Source organism: Amblyraja radiata, chromosome 26, assembly GCF_010909765.2.
Source record: "Amblyraja radiata isolate CabotCenter1 chromosome 26, sAmbRad1.1.pri, whole genome shotgun sequence".
In the NCBI taxonomy this organism is placed as follows: domain Eukaryota; kingdom Metazoa; phylum Chordata; class Chondrichthyes; order Rajiformes; family Rajidae; genus Amblyraja; species Amblyraja radiata.
The window spans coordinates 20,731,525-20,752,516 of NC_045981.1; the positions used below are offsets into that span (position 1 = coordinate 20,731,525).

At 41.9% G+C, this 20,992-nt stretch overlaps 1 protein-coding gene and 1 long non-coding RNA gene across 5 annotated transcripts in view; one reads left to right on the forward strand and one right to left on the reverse strand.

The window, feature by feature from the left end:
* The window catches only part of llgl2 (LLGL scribble cell polarity complex component 2), a 76,170-nt gene extending 56,052 nt beyond the window's left edge, over positions 1 to 20,118 (forward strand). For 2 of the 4 annotated variants that reach the window (XM_033044429.1, XM_033044430.1), the window contains exons 13-26: positions 42 to 234; positions 1,908 to 2,012; positions 3,176 to 3,468; positions 7,586 to 7,739; positions 9,264 to 9,414; positions 9,722 to 9,838; positions 10,897 to 11,063; positions 14,097 to 14,361; positions 14,849 to 15,008; positions 15,669 to 15,736; positions 17,239 to 17,286; positions 17,449 to 17,506; positions 17,713 to 17,789; positions 19,525 to 20,118. In XM_033044429.1, the coding sequence (XP_032900320.1) occupies positions 42 to 234; positions 1,908 to 2,012; positions 3,176 to 3,468; positions 7,586 to 7,739; positions 9,264 to 9,414; positions 9,722 to 9,838; positions 10,897 to 11,063; positions 14,097 to 14,361; positions 14,849 to 15,008; positions 15,669 to 15,736; positions 17,239 to 17,286; positions 17,449 to 17,506; positions 17,713 to 17,789; positions 19,525 to 19,529 (1,861 nt within the window). In that variant the 3' untranslated portion in view covers positions 19,530 to 20,118. The remainder of the gene's footprint in view (positions 1 to 41; positions 235 to 1,907; positions 2,013 to 3,175; positions 3,469 to 7,585; positions 7,740 to 9,263; positions 9,415 to 9,721; positions 9,839 to 10,896; positions 11,064 to 14,096; positions 14,362 to 14,848; positions 15,009 to 15,668; positions 15,737 to 17,238; positions 17,287 to 17,448; positions 17,507 to 17,712; positions 17,790 to 19,524) is intronic. The other 2 variants (XM_033044431.1, XR_004415847.1) reach the window with 2 other exon arrangements.
* LOC116988030 lies at positions 7,539 to 9,801 on the reverse strand. The gene is made up of 2 exons (XR_004415848.1): positions 9,730 to 9,801; positions 7,539 to 9,603 (listed from the first exon to the last, which is right to left on the reverse strand). It is a non-coding gene; the product is annotated as an uncharacterized LOC116988030 (long non-coding RNA).
* Positions 20,119 to 20,992: the final 874 nt, after the last annotated feature.

Genomic DNA, 20,992 nt, shown 5'->3' on the forward strand with positions numbered 1-20,992 from the left:
GTCCTATATCACAGCTTATGTTGTCACTTGCTCCTCTGTAGACATGAAGATGGAACAATCCGTTTCTGGGATGCATCAGGAGTGTGTCTGAAGCCTCTGTATAAACTCAGCACAGTCAATGTATTTGTCACGGACGCCGATCACAACGACAACCTAAATCAACCTGCGGAGGATGAGTGGCCACCCCTGAGGAAGGTACATGGCTGTGCGTTAGCGTTGAAATGTGGAGTATCTGTAAGTAAGGTCAACAGCAACGGTTTTTGATGTTCTGTTAGTTATTTTGCAAGTCAGTCATTGTCCATCAGTGAAATCCAGGTGGGATTCGGGAAAAGCACAGGCCTGCACATTGAAACAGCCGCAAGAAGCTGGATGGCATCTAACCCCCAGTATGTCGGGAGTCTGGGTAGTATAGTTTTGCCATCCTGTTTGTTTTGGATACACAAACCAAACATGAAGTGGTGGCCAAATCTTTCCTAGTTTAATCAGTGTTCCCCAATCGCACCATCCTCATTTAATCTCAATGTGGGAATTATGCAAAGTTGAAGCACCATTCTGACTGCTGTTTAGCATGGATTGCATTCTGCTCACATTCGTGCATTTGGGCACTGATTCAAGTTCCCAATTATCGTGCACCAGTTCTATGATGTTAAACTAATCCCTGCCTTATCCCCCAGCAAAGACATAGGCATCCTTTGGCATTGCTTCAGAAGTGATCAACACCAATACAGATTATCTATTCATTTGTAGTGGAGCAGTGAGACAGCAAAAAGAGATGTGGACTCACAATTCCAATGACTGGAATGCTGTTTGATCGTGTTTGCACGTTCTCGCTACAACCGCACTGGTATCCCCCCAGGTACTTTGGTTTCTCCCCACATCTCAAAGGGATGCTGATTGTAGGTTAATTGACGTCTATAGGTTATCCCCTATGCCCGTAGGATGAAAGTCCATGGGCATGAAAGAGGTGATTTAGAGGGAAATGTTTGGTAATGGGATTGCTCTGACAGCTGGCAGATACTCTGGGCTGAATGAGTGCATTTGTGGGAACTTCTGGTGTGTAAATCTGCTGCTTGGCATGGTGCTGCTGTGGTGGAGCATCACTGAGTGCATTTGTGGATGTTCCTAAGGCCTCTGTGTCCTCAACTAGTTGAGAGGTCTCTGACCCATGACTGCTTGACGAGGGGAAGCTTATGGGATGTTGCTGAGGTTCTTGTGTCCCTTCGGGGGCACACAAGTGCCAGGCTTGAACAATGGAGGAGAAGCATCATCTCAGGTTATCCACCCATCCTGTCAAGCAACACATGTTCCACCTGTGGCAAAATCTGCAGGTCTCACGTCGGCTTTATCAGACAGTGGAAGTCATCCTAGATCCTGACAGCCCACCTAAGGAGCAGCAAACTGGTATGTTGCTTCTGTTTATGCTGGTCTCCTGACACATGGTCTCGGGGTTGTCAATGCTTGAGGTGCCCAAGTTGCTGCTGCTCAATTTTGACAAAATTCCGAAGGGTCAATGGGAATGTTGCACTTGTTCCAGAGAGGCTTCGAGGGCAACCTTGGGTTTCCTTTGTCCACATATTCTCGTTACTCTGGCTGGGCTCAAAGTGATCGGTCCACTTTGGGACTAAGTGTTTAGCATGCGAGCAACATGATATGGTTGATATCTCTGTGTTTTGAGTTGCTTACCTGATCTCGGGTGTATATGGAAGGGCTGGCATCACTGTGACCTGAGCATTGGGCCAGGTTTGAGGTTATGATTAATACAAAATGTCTCCCCCCGCATTAGTATTAGTGTTTCAGACAATAAGGCACCCAAGGGTAGCTGTGCTGATGTTGGGCCACACCCGGTCTGGGGGGGGTTTCATGTTCTTTGCAGTAGAGATGATCAGATGTCTTGTTTGTTCTTACAGGTTGGCTGCTTTGATCCATACAGTGATGATCCCAGATTGGGGATCCAGAAGATTCACCTGTGCAAGTACAGCAGCCATTTGGCGGTAGCTGGCACCGCAGGACAAGTGAGTGCTGATTGATTTTTGTATCTCCAACCTTGCTTGAGTAGAATATTTGAAAACTTCTCCAGTGAATCCACTGAGAAATGATAGCTGGAAATCGCCTGTAAATTGCGATTCTGCCAGGGACCCTCCTGTGTGAAATACATGGCAACATTGCTGGAGACACCAACTGATAATTGCTACATGATAATTATCTTGACAATTAGTGATGTGGTAAATTTTCAAAAATTGTAATAACTCCAAAATTGCTATATATTAAACGTGGAATTCAGCTGATTTCCTGATACTTCCTAATTTTCCACTGCCCCACTACCTGAGTCTGGACTTGGTAGTTAAATTATATTGGGAAACAGACAATTGAGTTGAACAATAGTTTACTCATAGAGCAGCAGACAAGCACTTGCTGCCTCCCATGACGCAGTCCATTACTGGCATCAATTGATCTGGCAAGATTAGCAACTTGCATTAAGTTCAAAACTTGATGCCCTCTCTCTTCTGGGTGGGTACTAGGTTCATGCTCCAGAACAGCCCAAAATCCTTGTTTGCACACTCTTTTAGTTCATTCCTCCCTGCAGCTCCGTGCTTGCATATTCACTGTGAAACTTGGATGATGCCTATTGGTATCAAACTTTGTGCCTTTATCTGCGCATTCAAAATTTGCAATGAGACGATTCTCTCCTATTTCAGATCCCTTTGTTCATGTTTAATTAAATCCCTGGAAACGTATTTTACTACTGATTTTCCTGTCTATTTCTATCTTTCTCTTTTAGCCTTAAGATGATTCCCAATAGCCTTACCTCTGTTATGACTGTTATTTGTGGTTATCTGCATGAAGCTACTATCTTTACTTTAATTGTTTGTACTTCATCATCCATCTGTGTGAACACAGTCTGACCTTGGCACTGGTTCTGCTTCGTCCTGCCACATCTCTTACTACTGTATTTAATTAGTTCCTGGCCTGCTTGATAACAAAGTTCACAAAGGTGGCTTATCCAAGTTCCTAAACTGAAGCCCCTCTTGCTCCAAGCCTTCAGTATGTCAACTCCTGTACCATACAGAGATGTGACAAGTATCTCCCAGTATCTGTTTATGCAGTTTCAGTTCAGGATGTTGTTGTGGAAGTGACTTTTTCCTGTGCCAATAATGACCTTGATTTCCTCTGGCAGGTTTTGGTCATGGAGTTGAACGATGAGGCTGTTGATCAGACGGTGGTCTGCACTCTCGTTGACATTTTGCAGGATCAGGACACGTTCAAGTGGAAAGGCCACGAGCGATTGAATCCACATGAAGACTTGGTTCACTTTCCAGCTGGCTTCCAGCCCTTTGCCCTGGTGCAGTGTCAGCCCCCCGCTGTTGTCACTTCACTTGCCCTGCATACGGAATGGAAGCTGGTGACTTTTGGCACGAGCCATGGCTTTGGCCTCTATGACTATCAGCAAAAACGTTCTGTCATGGTCAGGTCAGTTCAAGAAATGGTATTGGTGTAGTTTTGTTATAGGTACGTGTGCGAGAATACATGGCTAATTTCTGGGATAGGAGGGTTGCCCTATCATGAGCAGCCAAACAAATTGCATCTGTATCCTTTGTATACGATCCTAAGAGGGCATAATAGGGTAGATATTGAAATGTCTGCACAAATGGAGCATCAGAAATGAGGGGTCACAGTTTGGGGCGGCACTGTGGTGCAGCAGGGAAGTTGCTGCCTTAGTGCCAGAGACCCGGGTTCGATCTTGACTAAGGGTGCTGTCTGTACGGGATTTGTACGTTCTCCCTGATATTTGAGCATTAAGCAAAACTCGTATTTAAACATTTCTTCTTGCAGAATGTGTTAATTTTCATGAATTCTCCAATCTTGAGGGTTGTGGAGGGTAGTTCATTGCAGGTACTTTAGGTAAGAATGTTACAAAATGTTGAGATTTTAAAAATCAAGCCTGTAATATATCCCATAAGATAAAGCATAAATAGAACTTTAATTTGATACATAATTCACTTTCCTATCTTCAGTATTAAGAAGGTTATGGTCATTTTCATACTTGGAAATTAACATCTTGTTCCCTATTGCCTTTCCATTAACTTAACACAAAAGCTGTGATCGAGGACAGTCAATTCACATAAGCCCATAACATTCTTAAAATTTAAGAGAACTGAATGAAATTTTCAGTTATTATAGATTGAAGCATTCTGAAGCAAATATGATACATCTTGGATGGCCTGAAATTAAAGTATATAATTTGTTAATTACCTAATTAAGTAGCTAATTACAAAATTGACCGTTGTGACAGAAATAGTAATAAACACCCAGACTGCCTTAAATTCAAAAATGTGATTTTCTCATGATCAGAACTTTAATATTATTGTAACATTAAAACAAATAGTAAATACCCAACAAAAATTAATATTCATCAGTCATCAAATCAATTAAATTAATCTAAATTCAATTATTAGATCTAAACATCTATCCCATTCTTAAGAAAAGGCTAAAAATACATTTTTAAATAGCCAAAGTATCCAAATAACAACCTGATCCCATTCACACAAGAATTCCCAATATAACATGATTTTTAAATCTCACTTTGTCATGAATTTCTATGCCAAATCAAAGGAATTGAATGTTTAATTCCCATAAATTTTACTTTGTTGGTTTATAACACTGCAGCAGGCAAGGGCCGTTTTGCACAGACGTGTTCAAAATCTACAAACATCCACTCTCAAGATAATCAAAATCATTATTTTTTTTTGCACAATCATGTCAGAAGAACATCTAATTTATCTATATTCTGTGTAATTGTCTATTCATTATCAATATTTTCATACTAAATATCTGATTAAAAACTATGTACTGTGGAAGTTTTTAGTCAGATATTTAGCATGAAAATATTGATCATGGATAGACAATAACACAAAATATAGATCATTTAGATGTTCTTATGGCATGATTGTGCAAATAATAATGAATTTGATTATCTTGAGAGTGGGTGTTTGTGGATTAAGACACAGATCGGATTGTGGCCGCCACCACGATTTTGCACACAGTGAGGCAGAACACGACCGATATCGGGGCCTAAATAACATTTTTCGCATCATCAGATTAAAATGAAATTACACCAAAAACTAGGTAAGTTGTTAAATAAATGTCTGACAGAACATATCTTTAGCTTTGTCCTGAACTTGTGATCCGTGATTTTGAAGGCGTTTTAATCTGATGATTTTCAGCCAGCGATTCAATAGTTAAACAACGTTTAAAAAAAAAAAATGCAAACGGGATCACAGAACGAAATTTCTCCATAAGCTTGTTTTATGAGGAAATCCTTCCCTGACAACCAATTAAAAACCTGCATTTTACTAACCCCACCCACACAGCCTCTCGAGTCGCACGCACAGGCAGTGAGCAGATCAAGAGCGCCACTGATGGCAGGAATTTGTAACAATGCTACTTTAGGGATAAATAAACCTTTGAATAAGGGATGGATTCGGAATGAACATGGAAATGAATAGAGGGCAGACAAAAGTGCTGGGAGTAGAGGGGTCACGTTGGAGGTGGCGAAAATGACGGAGGACTATTTGTTGTATGTGACGGCTAGTAGGGTGGAAGGTGAGGACCAGGGGGACTCTGCCCTTGTTACGAGTGGGGGGGGGGATGGGGAGAGAGAGCAGTGTTACGGGGTATTGAAGAGATCCTGGTGCAAGCCTCATCTATAGTGGAGGAGGGGAACCCCCGTTCTCTGAAGAATTAGGACATTTCTGATGGCCTGGTGTGGAACACCTCATCCTGGGAGTAGATGCGGCGCAGACGGAGGAATTGGGCGTAGGGGATGGAGTCCTTACAGGAAGCAGGGTGGGAGGAAGTGTAGTCTAGATAGCCATGGGAGTCAGAGTGTTTATAGTGGATGTCGGTCAGAAGTCTATCCCCTGTGATGGAGATAGTGAGGTCAAGAAATGGTAGGGAAGTGTCGGAAATGGTCCAGGTGTGTTTGAGTGCCGGATGGAAGTTAGTGGAATGAAGTCAGTGAGTTGTGTGTGGGTGCAGGAGGTAGCACCAATGCAATCGTCGATGTAGCGGAGGTAGAGGTCGGGGATAGGGCCCTGGTAAGTCTCGTACAAGGATTGTTCGACGTACCCTACAAAGAGGCAGGCATAGCTGGGGCCCATGGGGTAGATCAGCCAGGATCATATTGAATGGCAGGACAGGTTTAAATGACCTGATGGCCTATTCCCATGTTCCTTTGTTTAAGGAAATAGAACAAAGATGACCCATTCAGCACTTTCTGGTATTTGGTGACATTAAGGCTGATCTGTTTCTGAATTTCAGCCACTTATCCTGGCAACTTGTCCACCAAAATCCTATCAACCTCACTTAAAATTATTATTTGAGCCTTTGTCTGTGAGAAAGATTGCCATCCTGACCACTGTGCAACAGTTTAGTTTAGAGATACAGCATGGAATTGGGGCCTTTGGCCCACCGAGTTCACACCGACTATCAATTCACCCATTCACACTAGTTCTATGCTCTACTTTCTGACATCTTGTGAATATTTGGGCTCTCATTCCAAATCCCAAGGAATGTTAATCAAAGTTCTTACCACTCTATGTTCTGTGGAACGTAACGCTAGTTTGTGTAATCTTCCCCCATAATAAACAGCCCTGAGATCATTCGGGTAAACATACATTGTACTCTTTGTAAGACAAATAGACTGCATTAGTCAGAACTGGATACAGCAAGCATGTTATAACCGGGTCTCAGCAGAACTGTAGAAAATCTTCCTCTGTTTCTAACTTCCAGAGGACTGGTATAAAGACTAATATTCCAATTGCCTTTTTTTTTTTTTCAATGATTAATAGATGTGAATTGCTAAATATCCTTGAGGTCCTGTTGCATTTGGCATTTAAATAATACTCGGATCTGTTTATTGATCCAAACTGGATGACCTTGCACTGAACTGTAGTGAAAACTGTTCATTTAGTCTATCAATATTGTTTTGGTTGCATGTATGCTACCACAACTATCTCAAATTGTAATATTTGGCTATTTATTAATTAAATTGATAAATAGTTGAAGCTGCAGCATAATTTTTGAGCTGTATTACCAGCCATTTGCTTCCAATTTGAGTGCATATTAAGCCTCCTGTCTTCTGCCTAACCTGGCCATTTTATCCTCAGTTCAATAAGATGCCATTTTTGAAAGCTTATTCTGTACAACCTGATCAATGTCTATGGTAATCCATATAAGCTGTATTAGTTTGAGTATGGGGGGGGGGGGGGGAAATGGAAAAATATGCATCCCTTTGAAGAATGTGGACCATGCCCTAAAGTTAAATCTCTTCATTTTTTACTGGGGACTGATATTGTAATAATTAGACATGCATTAGGAATACTGTGGATCCTATTTCCTTACCATAATGCAGAGCATTTCAATGCAAATGCAACAAAAATCTCACATATACTTATACTTGCCATTAAAGAGGTTCAGATACTTTGGTTTGGTGTGCAGTCTGCTGCCATTGGATTACTGATTGATCTGACCTAATTCTCTTTTTTTTTTTTAAATCTCCCTCCATAAATCTCCTTCGAACATGTAGATGTACATTGCACCCCAGTGACCAATTGGCACTTGAAGGGCCCCTGTCACGAGTAAAGTCGATTAAGAAATCACTGCGACAGTCCTTCCGTCGGATCCGGGGGACTAGAGTGTCTGGAAGGAAACGAACCGTGCCAGGGAATGGTGCAGCTAAGGTTAGATGAGGTCTGCATGTTTGATTGGGCTTGAGGGTGGGAGATGTGCATGTATCTGAGGGAACAAGAGGGTTGTGTATTTGGGATGTGCTTAGTATGCGAGGGGTTGCAATGGCACGGGAGTACGTTTGTGCTGGGATGTGAGGAGATGCTGCATTTGATGCTCTGTTAAATGTGCACAACTTCAATGTAAACCTCACCCTGTACCAAGGGTGCGCCATAAATAAAAGGAATAATCTGTAACGCTGTTGAATCCTGTTCCATTCAATATCAGAGCCTGTTTTGTATCTTACGTACACTTTTTATTCTGTTTCTTGATTACCACTAAAAATCTATCTATTTTAAATGAGCATTAAGCATCCCCGGTGTGGTGGGGGGGGAAAATCAATGGTTCACGATCTTGGTTTAATAAAATAAAATAGAAATAATACAACATTCTGGAAATACTAATCGGACAGTAACTGTGCATTAAATGTTTCCCATCCATGGTCATGAGCTGTGAAGAGTTGCAGAGAAGGGGTGAAGATTAAGAGGTGGGAGATAGGCTAATGAGTCTTGCATCTGATGGTGCCGTATGTGAGGGGAGAAGGGAGGTGCTAATACTACTTGGTATAACACTAGCAATATTGAATGTATAGATACGAATGTATTAAGAATGGTTCACAGTTTCATTGCATATTTTTTATTATGAATTAAGTTTATTTTGAAAATATAAAAATTGCAATTGATCAGACTTGACAAGATGAATGAGCAAAGGACGAATGCAGAAAATCTGAAACGCCAATGTGCTGGCATAACGTTGTTTACTTCGAGCATTTGTCCTGTCATTTAACACATTTCCTATCTGTTCCGTCAGTGACCCTTTTAATTCCATAGGCCTCAGTTTTGTTATCCAGCATCCAACTTCTCGCCCCATTCCATATCAAGGTGGAGGTGATTGATTGAGAACTGGCTACAGGGAGATAAGGGGAGAATAGAATTGCTCTGAGAACTAGTATAGACTTGATGGGCTGATTATCTCCATTATCTCTTGATCCCCTTAGTTCCTTGAATACCAATTTCAGACTTAATTCTATCTAAATGTCTGGCATCTATAGGCCTCTAAGGTAAAGAATCTCTCCTTCTGTCTGACATAGAATTACACGCTTAATGTAACCCTGTCAATCTCTAAGATTTATGTTTCAATTAGATTTTCTCTTAACTCTAGTGAGCATAAGCAAGCTCACTTTACTTCCTGTAAAACAAGCACCTCACCCTGGACTGTTCTGGTGATGCTCTGTTCTAGTTCTGATGCTTAGTACAAATAACAAAACTGCCCAATATTGCAGGTTTTCTTGTGCACTCGATTCTCCTTGCTATAAAGGACACACCGATTCGCTTCCTCAATATTACCTAACATTCATCTTTCAAAAGACATGACTAGTAAAGCATATTTTACTTAAATAAGACATTGTAACACTTTTCTAAGTGATTTGTTCCCAGTTCTGTCCACTTCTCGTGAAATGGATCATTTTCTGCCTCCAGGTACAGGAGGCCAATGCCAGGCTGGATCGGGAAGCGTTGAATGAAATGGAGCTAGCCCCAGTGCAGCGCAGGATTGAGGCTCGATCTGCTGATGACTCCTTCACCGGATTTGTCCGATCGCTTTATTTTGCAGATTCCTTCGTAAGAGATGGTGAGGGAAATGTTATACAACTTGTTTAACCTGTATATCTGTATGTCGGTGGAGTCTGATATTTCAGAAGGTCCATATTTAGTGGGACACAAAGCCACTTGTTTCCATAATGTGGGCAGACAGTCTCTAATAATGTCAAGTTTTTCTCCAATATCTTGATTTTTATTTTGCTCATCTCTTGTGTGTAATCTGTCAAGTTTGTTAAAAATAATAAAATCAACACAGTGGCTAAATCACTAGTTGCAGACTAGTTATTAAGCCAGATTTCATGTCTTAAAGCTAGTCTAATTGAGCTTTGGTTTTATAGGTTCCTACCATGAGCCGTCGCTGTGGGCTGGGACCAACGGTGGAACTGTATTTGCTTACGCTATTCATGTTCCTCCTGTGGAGAGAAGAATGGAAGAGCCGGTCACTGCATCACAGGGTGAGTAAGTTGCACACTCCCAACCCTATGTGAGGTGTGTGATACCATGTAGTCCTGAGCCAGACAACTGAATGTCTCCAGACAGCTTTTGATTCTCACTTTACTGGATTGCATTGTGATTTTAAATATCAATCCTATACACTGTCTAATTTCCTCTGAAAAGTGGGATTTTGTCAAAGCTGTGGCATGTAAATAATATTGCCAGCAGCGCCACCCTATCCCAATGCTCAAGCCTGCCTTAGGTTTTGTGAAAAAATACATTTCATTTGTAATCCTAAGCCTTTAGGAACCATAGATAATGGCAGTTACTGTAAGCTGTATGTTTTAAGTTCATTACCCGAGCTGAATAAAATTTGTATTCTGAATTGTATTCACAAATCTCCAGGCAAACTATCCTGTCTCTCGTATATCTCCAAGCTGCTATGATAACCAACAATAGGGGGCCTTTCCAGAGTTCGTTCCTGATCAAATCAAGCAGTGCTTGATTCAGCTCGAGGATTATCAGAGAAAACAAATGGAAGAATGTATTGTTTGTCAATATATGTAAACACACATTCACACACATGAAGGGATGAGATATTTAGATGTCTTGCTCTTGGACAAAGGGAAGTTATATGCAAGCCAAATGTTGATTATTTATCAAACATTTCCTTGCAAGAGAGCCAGTTCTTTGACACTTGGATAGCCCGGTCTATCAATCAATGATCGGAAATTTATTTCATCATCCAGGGAGCATTACAGAATTTGACACATCTGTGCTCTGCATAAATTACCTGCTCTGTCGGCTGAACAGTGTTCTGATCCCTCCTGATCTCTGACGCCGCTAAAGTAATGCACGGCTTTGGGAATGAAAAACAAAAGGAAGTGAGCACAGAGAGCGGGATGTGTCAGAGAAAGTGCAGTCTACTTAACAAGAGTATTTTAAGCTTTTATTCCTCCATTTAAGAAAATATCACATTAATGTTATTCTTTGACCGTTGCAAAATCCCTGCAGAAATTAAGGTGGATCTTCATAATTATTTCAGTCGTTCTTTTAACCTATACCACTTTCTTCACAGCAAAGGAAATTCAACTCATGCACAGAGCCCCTGTGATTGGTATCTTTATTTTGGATGGTCGAGGGGTTCTCCTACCTGAACCACTAGAAGCAGCACACGACCTCTCCAAAAGCCCTGACATGCATGGGAACCACATGTTGTTGGTCATATCTGAAGAACAGTTCAAGGTAATTGATTCAATCCAACCAGCAGGTTTGCAGAGGATGGCTTGGGCCAGGTTCTCTGCCTTGTTGGTCTTCCACTCCAACAAAATCCAATGCCAATGATTTTGGTCCAAGGTTGATGGAATGGCTGGCAGACTTAAAAAATACAATGTCACAGACCTTGTGCATCTTGATAAATTAGTCTTTAAAGCAAATTTTGAATATCGTTTATTTCAAAATCTCAAAATTTTGCATTATAAAATTAGCTTAGTTTAGCTTAGTTTAGAATTAGCTTAGTTTAGAGATACAGTGCGGAAACTGGCCATTTGGCCCACCTAATCCGTGTCAACCAGTGATCCCCACACGCTAACACTGTCCTAAACACACTAGGGAAATTTTTCAATTTTACCCAAGCCAATTAAACTACCAACCTGTACGTTTTTAAGAGTGTGGGAGGAAACCGGAGCACCCGGAGAAATCCACGCAAGTCACGGGGAGAATGTACAAACTCCATACAGATAGCACCCATGGTCAGAATCGAACCCGGGTCTCTGATGCCTTAAGGCAGCAACTCTACCACTGTGCCACCCTAGGAGGATTGAAAGATTGCCTAAAATTGGAGAATTTAACGTTGGGTTGTAAGCTAAATATTGTGTTGTTCCTCCAGTTTGCAGGTGTGACAATAGACAATAGGTGCAGGAGTAGGCCATTTGGCCCTTTGTGCCAGCACCACCATTCAATGTGATCATGGCTGATCATCCCCAATCAGTACCCCGTTCCTATATTTTGATATGTGGGGGGTGAAGCCCATCAAGGGCTTTGTGTACATATAGGAGGAGCTTGTTGATTGTGTACCATACTGGGAGCCAGTGGAGAGAGGCCAGAATCGGGGTGATGTGGTCCCTTTTACGGGTAACCGTCAGAAGTCTCGCTGCCGTTTTTTGGACCAATTGCAGGCAGGACAGGGATGATTGGCTGATGCCAGTGTATAGGGAGTTGCAGTAATCAAGGCGGGAGGATATGATCACAGGATCAGTCTGTATAAAGCGTGTCCAAAATCCAATCCAGAATTTGAAGGGAATTCTGGATTGGATTTTGGGAATATTGGGAAGGTGGAGGGGATGGGTGAGTATTTTAGGGTAAGGGTCCTGTGATCATAATTCAGTTAGCTTTGATATAATTATGGAACAGAACATAATTATGGAAATTGACAAAGATATGAATAACATTCTAAATGAGATACAATCAATTTTATGAGCTGACAATTAAAATAAAAAAGTAAACTGTGGATGCCAGAAATCTTGACTTTAAAATAGTGCCTGGAACATGCTGGCAAAGGTGGCGGTGGAAGCTGTTACGATAGGGGCATTTAAGAGGCTTTAAGAAAGATGGAGGGATATGGATCATGTGTAATCAGAGGAAGATTAGTTTAACTTGGCATCGTGTTCGACATGGACAAAGGGCCTCTGGTGTACTGCCGTGTGATCCATGTTAACCTAATTGGTGGGTAAAATATTGGAATTAATTCAGAGGTGTAATATAGAAACATAGAAAATAGGTGCAGGAGTAGGCCATTCGGCCCTTCGAGCCTGCACCGCCATTCAATATGATCATGGCTGATCATCCAACTCGGTATCCTGTACCTGCCTTCTCTCCATACCCCCTGATCCCTTTAGCCACAAGGGCCACATCTAACTCCCTCTTAAATATAGCCAATGAACTGGCCTCAACTACCTTCTGCAGCAGAGAATTCCAGAGATTCACCACTCTGTGTGAAAAAAAGTTTTCCTCATCTCGGTCCTAAAAGATTTCCCCCTTATCCTTAAACTGTGACCCCTTGTTCTGGACTTCCCCAACATCGGGAACTATCTTCCTGCATCTAGCCTGTCCAACCCCTTAAGAATTTTGTAAGTTTCTATAAGATCCCCCCTCAATCTTCTAAATTCTAGCGAGTACAAACCGAGTCTATCCAGTCTTTCTTCATATGAAAGTCCTGACATCCCAGGAATCATTCTGGTGAACCTTCTATGGCAAGAATGTCTTTCCTCAGATTAGGAGACCAAAACTGTACGCAATACTCCAGGTGTGGTCTCACCAAGACCCTGTACAACTGCAGTAGAACCTCCCTGCTCCTATACTCAAATAAATATCTGGAAGATCACAAATTCATTAAGGATGAGGAGAATGGAGTTTTAAAGGTATTTTTTGACATAACAAGGAAGGTTGATCAAGGTGGTGGACATGATGCATTTCAACAAGGCCCATCCAATCCAAGGGAGACGGCAAATTGGATCCATCATTGATTTTGGGACAGGAAGTAAAGGGCAACAGCTGTACCAATAGTTTCATTAACATATACTACAAAATGTTTATAATTTAAGGGATTGTTGGGGGCGTGAGGAAGTAGCTTGCAGATGAATGGAAAGTTGGTCGTTGATAGTGAGGAGGAAGCTTTGGACTGCAGGAGAATGTAGACAGTCTGGTTAACTAGGCAGAAAAGAGGCAAGAGGAATTAATCCAGAGAATGCACTGTAGGAGATGAGAGGCAAGCAAAGATGCAATAAATAGGGATGTATTGAGGTATAGCAGAACAAAAGTCACTTTTCCCATGTGAGTTGGGATCACCCATCTTGAATGTCACCAGGGAGTGGATCTCATGTTTCATCTGGTTGGGGAACGCTCGAATTGGTACACAGCCTCTACACAATTACTGATGAAGTCAGTGACAGTAAAGGCATACCTTCCACAGTGGCATACTTTTAGGCTGGCCACTGAGACTTTGAATATGGACCTGTCCAGCAACTCAAAGCAAACAACTAGGAGCTCATCTCAGTCCTCAGTCCAGCTCTGTAATGAGCTTCACGCTTCAGTTTTTGCTTGCAAGCAGGGAGTAGGAGCACAGCCTGGTGGCCAGATTTTCTTAATGGGAGATGGAGGAGTAGATGTCTTTGGCTGTATAGCAGTGGTTGAGGATGTTTGGGCTACGGTAGGACAAGACATGTGCTGATAGTATTAGTTGGAAGTCCCCGGTTATAACTCTGCTCATTCTCTTGACAGATGTTTACACTACCGAAAATCAGCACAAAAACCAAGCTGAAGCTGACGGCAATGGAAGGGTCACGGGTGCGGAAAGTGTCTGTGGCCAATTTCAGCAGTAGTCGAGCAGAGGATTACAGTGAGAACGGGCTGCTGGTGCTGACCAACCTTGGTGATGTCCAGGTCATCTCTCTCCCAACCCTCAGAAATCAAGTTCGGTACGAGTGCATCAGGAAAGAGGACGTGAGTGGAATTGCCTCCTGCGTCTTCACAAAGTCCGGCCAAGGTAGGGATTGAAGAGATTGATTGATATAGACCAGCTGCTGTTTGTGCACAAAGCAATTCCCGGTACTCCCACAGACTGGGAGAAGGAATTTTGGGATGCTTGAGTATCTTATTAATGTACAATATTTCAATGAAACTGCGAACTTGTTTTTGCAATGAGATGATGCCTAGTAGAATCAGTAGCCTGGCGGTAACATTTTAAAAGTGAAAATGGAAAAACTTCCATTGGTTATTGAATTGTTTTTCAAATTTGCAATCTATAAACCATATGGAGAACTGAAAATGTTCAAACCTGTGGTGTGCATCCTTGTCCTGAACCTTCAGTTGAATCCAAGCAACTTCACTCATGCTAAATCTGATCTCTCCCCCCTGAATTTGGCTGGCTCCCAACCACTTTGAACCTAAAGAGATCGCTTCCTCTGGCAGATTCACCCACAGCCAACATTCGCAAACCGTTCTACTTAACCAAACCTCGCTTGCTCTTTCAGGTTTTTATCTCATCTCCCCCTCTGAGTTTGAGAGGTTCTCGGTTTCTCCAAAGTGGGTGGTGGTACCAAGGTGCATCATTGACATTGACGAAGGGTTAGGAACCAGGACTTCCCAACAGAAGATATTGCAAGATGGACTTGTCACAAAACCCAACTCCAGGTAAGTCTTTCTGTCTGTGATCAACCACAAACATTGTCTGGTTTATTCAGTCTCATTGTCCTCTCTTCAAGTCATGTTTTTTACCAGGGGCCTCTACATCAGGACAGAGAAATTGCTGTGTAATGTGCAGCACTTCTCTAATGAAGGACAAGTAGTCTATGGTAGAGTTGTTCATTACTGATTGAGAAGCTCCGAACCAGTGCTGTCTAATAATACTGAGGCAGTGCTCCACCTGAATCGTGTTGGGAACACGACCAGACCCTGAACTGTTTCATTTGGAATGTTAGCAGCTAATTATTAAGTAGTATAGTAGTCTAGAGCACCCAACACATTATCAGAATTGGAGATGACATCCACGTTATATGAATCGGAGAGAACATCCTTCAATCAGCCATTCACCTCTGTTCATTAGTGAACTAGTCATTCACCTCTATTATGTTGTTCAAACGTTCTGTAATAATTGACTAGGTTCGATGAAACATGAAAGTATTTAAATGCCAGTTATTTATTGTTTAGGATGCCCTTGTGACTAACACATGTAGCTAGATAATTCCTGGCAATATTCTGATGTATTTAGTGAGTTCCAATCTGCTCCTATTGGTAAATATGTCAGTTTGGAGATGCTCACTCTTTTAATGTTGTTGTACTGTTGCTTCACAGGGAAACGGTGCCTTCACAGCAAAAGTATGAATTGAGCAGGCAGGCTAGTGCTGGAAGTGAGGGTGATGGTAAGTTGATTTAAAATGTCTTAAATGGTGGGGAGGGGGGGGAAGAAAACGCCTATCACACTTCTGGAGCGTCTTGGCCGAGATGTCTCTGGTGAACTAACCTTGTAATTTATTATTGTATCCTTTTATAGTCATCACATCAAGATGATTTACAATCTCCTGCATCAATTGTATCTGACTTGTACAGCTCTGGCCTGTTTAGTGTTGGTATAATTCTTGCAAAGACATGGATTATCCAGTGCTTGCATCGAATGTCACTCTTGGACATGTAATGGTTTGATTTATTGAAACTCCTGTGTGCTTTGTAACATTGGTCACTCATGAGCTCACTATCACTAGACTATGCTAAATTCCTGGGATAGGTTTCATAGTAAATTGTACCAATTGTTTGTTATTTTGGTAATATTTATAAAGATTAATACCAAGAGAGGAGGATTACTTTATTTGGTTATTGACGGGTCACATAGGAACTTAGAAACATAGAAAATAGGTGCAGGAGTAGGCCATTCGGCCCTTCGAGCCTGCACCGCCATTCGATATGATCATGGCTGATCATCCAACTCGGTATCCCATCCCTGCCTCCTCTCCATACCCCCTGATCCCTTTAGCCACAAGGGCCACATCTAACTCCCTCTTAAATATAGCCAATGAACTGGCCTCAACTACCTTCTGTGGCAGAGAATTCCAGAGATTCACCACTCTCTGTGTAAAAAATGATTTTCTCATCTCGGTCCTAAAATACTTCCCTCTTATCCTTAAACTGTGACCCCTAGTTCTGGACTTCCCCAACATCGGAAATAATCTTCCTGCATCTAGCCTGTCCAACCCCTTAAGAATTTTGTAAGTTTCTATAAGATCCCCCCTCAATCTTCTGAATTCCAGCGTGTACAAGCCGAGTCTATCCAGTCTTTCTTCATATGAAAGTCCTGCCATCCCAGGAATCAGTCTGGTGAACATTCTCTGTACTCCCTCTATGGCAAGAATGTCTTTCCTCAGATTAGGAGACCAAAACTGTACGCAATACTCCAGGTGTGGTCTCACCAAGACCATGTACAACTGCAGTAGAACTTCCCTACTCTTATACTCAAATCCTTTTGCTATGAAAGCTAATATCCAACACAAATCTGAAATTGGGAACTTTGTATTCGATACCTTGCCAGAGAATTCTTGTATTTCCTTACAAAATAGGAGAAGACTGTTCAACACAGCAAGGACAATTACAGTGGTCAGTTAACCCACTGTAATTACCTTTGGGATGTGGAAGGAAACTTGCATGTCTTCGGGAAGTGGGAGGAATCTGAACTCCCCGAGGAACCCCATGCAGTCATAGGGTGCAAACTCTACACAGACAGAACCAGAGGTCAGGATCAAATTGTGTCTCTAGATCTGTGGGATAGCGACACCACTCCTGCTTAAAATTACAACTAATATTCAACGTAAATTGAAATGAATCGTAAAATGTTGTAGAGAGTTTGGATTGATCTCACATTAACATCTTGCAGGGAAGAAGGCAGTGGAGATCATGGAACATGCATTACTCAACGATGAGAGTAAGTACAGTCACTCAGTTTTCTAAAGTGTTTCCATGCAGAAATCTGTGCAGTTATGTAGGTGGTTAACGTGCCTCTGGGGGTGGGGGGCAGAATGTGTAAATGTACTTCCAGGATGTGAGGGTAAATGTTGAATTTGATCTCTCTGGACTTATTTTCCAGGAGTTCTGCTGGAGATTCAGAGCACACTGGAGTCTGAATCCGCTTCAACTGACAGATTGTAGGTATCGCTGCAGGTGTACTGGATAGGGTGTGGTGGGTGGGGTGATGAGGGGGTGGGCTGGGAGCACAGGTGCTGGGCAGTGGCAGGGATTGTGAAGGACAACATTCTTCCAGCTTCTTGGCTGGGGGACATTGTAGTGATTTTGTTTGGTACCTCTGGATGACTGTGGAGACTCGATGGATTAATGTGACACTCTGTTGCAGGAGCTTTGGACATCTAAACAGGAACTCTAAGAATGTGGCTGGGGTACAATCCCAAGGCCAAAGAATGATTAATGGAGGTGGGTACTATCATGGAAACCTCTACTTGTACACAATGTGAAGATTAGTTAGAAGTTGAATAATTTCCCAATGTTTGATTAATAGTTGTGGTGCACAGTCACTAGATAATGTGTATGTCACACTATATAGTCTAATGCCTTCCATTGCTCAACCCTCGACCATCAATCTCCGCTTGTCGTAGTTGACCAGAAATGACTTGGATAATGGAACAAATCTAAATTCTCTAGCTAATGACTTCCTGACTGTCCTGCTATCAATGTAAGTCAAATCAAGAACGTGGCAGAAAACCACCTCTTGTGGCTGGATAAAAGCAGCCCTGATGGCTGAAGCTTGATGCAGCTCAGACACAGCAGGTCATTTGGCAACTCGTCTATGCTTTGAATATACTCTCCCTCCATATATGGTGCAACCCTTTAGCAGTGTGTCCCATCCTCAGTGCTGCACCAACTTGTCAAAGCTGCTTTGTTTTAGTCCCTCTGCAAATCTGTGACCTATGTGGGCTAGGAAAATAAGGAGAGCAGGTACATAGAACATAACCCCTGTAGGTTCTCCTCCAAAATGTGCATTGCCCTCACTCGCAAATGTATTGTTCCTGCGCTGCCATTGAGTCAGTCTTGGATCTCTCAAACCATGTAGTCCAATTGCCATATGGATGACACTAATTCAAGAATGTGGCTCATCTCCACCTTTGAGCCCAATTATAAACTGGCATAGGAGGGTGGCCTTGGAAAAAAGTATCGTAATGAATGAACTTTGCATTTAAAAGGATTAACAGCATTGTAGATTGGATTACGCAACAAGCATTAACACACCTCCAAATAATCAAGGCTTTTTTGGGGGGGGGGGGGGAGGACACTGGCAAGACCCTTCTCCAATCACTCTGGATAAACAAACTTGGTATCACCTCATAACTGAAACACTCCATCCCAGGCCAGATTCTGCTGAATTTTCTCTACACCCTCTTCAGAGCAATTGTGTCCTTCCTACATTTTAGTGCTCTGAACCGCACACAACCATGTAACCAAGCTATGGCCTGATCAATGTTTTGTAAAGCTGTACCATATTCTCCCTGCTCTTGCGTTCTATGCCCTGACTATTGCCGTGCACTGCCTTCGCCCCCTTTAACTGTGCTACTACCATTGGGTACCAGACGCCAAAGGCTACATAATTTATTTTTTGTGCCTATTTTTCAGTCTGATGCAGTATTCGTCTTCAGTTGAAGCTTCCATTTGGAATCTCAAATCCCAGTCTGGCCTAGAAAATAAGGTCCCTTCAAGCATTCCTGGTTAGACTAAACTCTTGTGTTTTTGCTATTGCCTGTTTTGTTGAATCACCTTCCTGGGATTTTGCTTGAGTTGCCCCTTATGGGCAAGAAGGTGCCACTGGCCGCAATTAATACTGGCCCACTTTAAAACCAGACCCTCTTTGTGCAATCGGTTTCCTCGTTCAGATCCATCTGTCATGATGCAGCCTTGCAAAATGTCACCGGTTAATCATCAACTGCATCCTTCACTCCCTCCCCTTCCACCAAGTGTCTATGCTTTCTACCCACTGCAGAACACTGCAGTCTCACAAGGAATCCCCAATAGGCCACCTTTGACATACAGCCAGTCAAGTGGTGACAGTCAGACATCTTATTCCTTGTCCAATTGCTTCTGAAGTGTCTCCTGCCTTTAATTAACTGCTCAGTGAAGGGTTTGTTGTGAGTTTTTATATGTTATTCCTCCCTTTCAGATTGATGACAAATACTGATGGGAGCACTCGTTGTGCTTGGTGCCATACACTACACGTTATACCATTGGACAAGGGGTGGCTGCTGGGAAGAAGGCAGCTGCTGGAATCTGACTGCGACACAGGGAGATGCCAACTCGTTTAGTGCCTAATTCACTATGCTTCAGCCCTCTGATGGAATACTTTCCTCATTTCTTTTCCCTGTCTCTTTGCACAGTCACTGGAAAAATGATGGATTTTAAATAACTTCCTGGGTGCAAATAGTTTTAATACGGGAGCTTTATATCACTGTATGACTTTTATATGGTTTTAGATATTTCTAAGGGAGTTTGAATGAAAATGAAAATCTAGATTTTTTTTAAATTACAGAACATTTAGTGATATTTAATATATGTATAATTTAGTTTCTGGTGGCTGCTGTATTGTTTTACTATGTGTAGTAAACATTGAGGAAATATTTTCATACTTACAGAAGGTTTTAGTGAGTAAAGGTGCTCCCTTGGAGTCTATTTTTGTAGCCGATTGTGTCATTTAAAAGATAATGAGATGCCATTGTAAACACTACAGACCAATAAATTAAACCACTTTCACAATGAATCAATGTCTGTCTATTCAATCTTTTAACCGCAAGGTGGGCCTTCTGCCTGCATTCATTCTTACAGTTGCAGAAAGCAAGCAAGCAGTTGCTCATTACATTGAAATGAAGGCCATAAACAGTGAGACAAATAAAGTTCCTGTTATGAGTCCGTGTGGCTGGAATTTGGACTCAATTTCATGGAAGTGCAGACTGGGTTATTTGTGTATTTGGAGTCTATGAAAGAAATAGAAACGATAGATGCTATACCTGCCTGGTGATTTTGATTTGTGTACAAGGAAATCCTAGCCCTTTTGCATACCAACATCTAGTCTCTTGCCATTAAAAACATCATCTGCCTTTCTATTTTTCCTACCAAAATGGATTCTCACATTTTTTCCCACTTTTATATTTCATCTGCCATGTCCTGACTTAGCCTTTTGAGATGTCCCTTTGTATGCTCCCCACATTTCACCTCAGCACCCAGTTTTGTATCATTGGCAAACTTGGAGGTATTACTCTTGGTCTTCTCAATTCTAGATTGAAAACAGCAGGTGCCAGTATTGATCCCCGCAGCAACCCCCCTGATCACAGCTTCCCAACCCCACCAAAAATCTGTTTATTCCTACTATGTCCATTCTTTAGCCCCAAACCTGTGCCAGCATTGTGCCCTGCTCCGAACACTCTAATTTTGTTTAATCTGTACTCTGAAAACCACTTGAATAACCATAAACTTACATCTTACATGTTCATCTTATTCAGCCAAAGAAAAAACACTTCAACAGATTTGCCGAAAACTAACATTTCATAAATCTGTGATTCTGCCTGATCCCTTGTTTAAGTTCCCTGTTACCATTTAAAAGGTTCCAGCAATTTTTCTCAACACTATATCAAGTC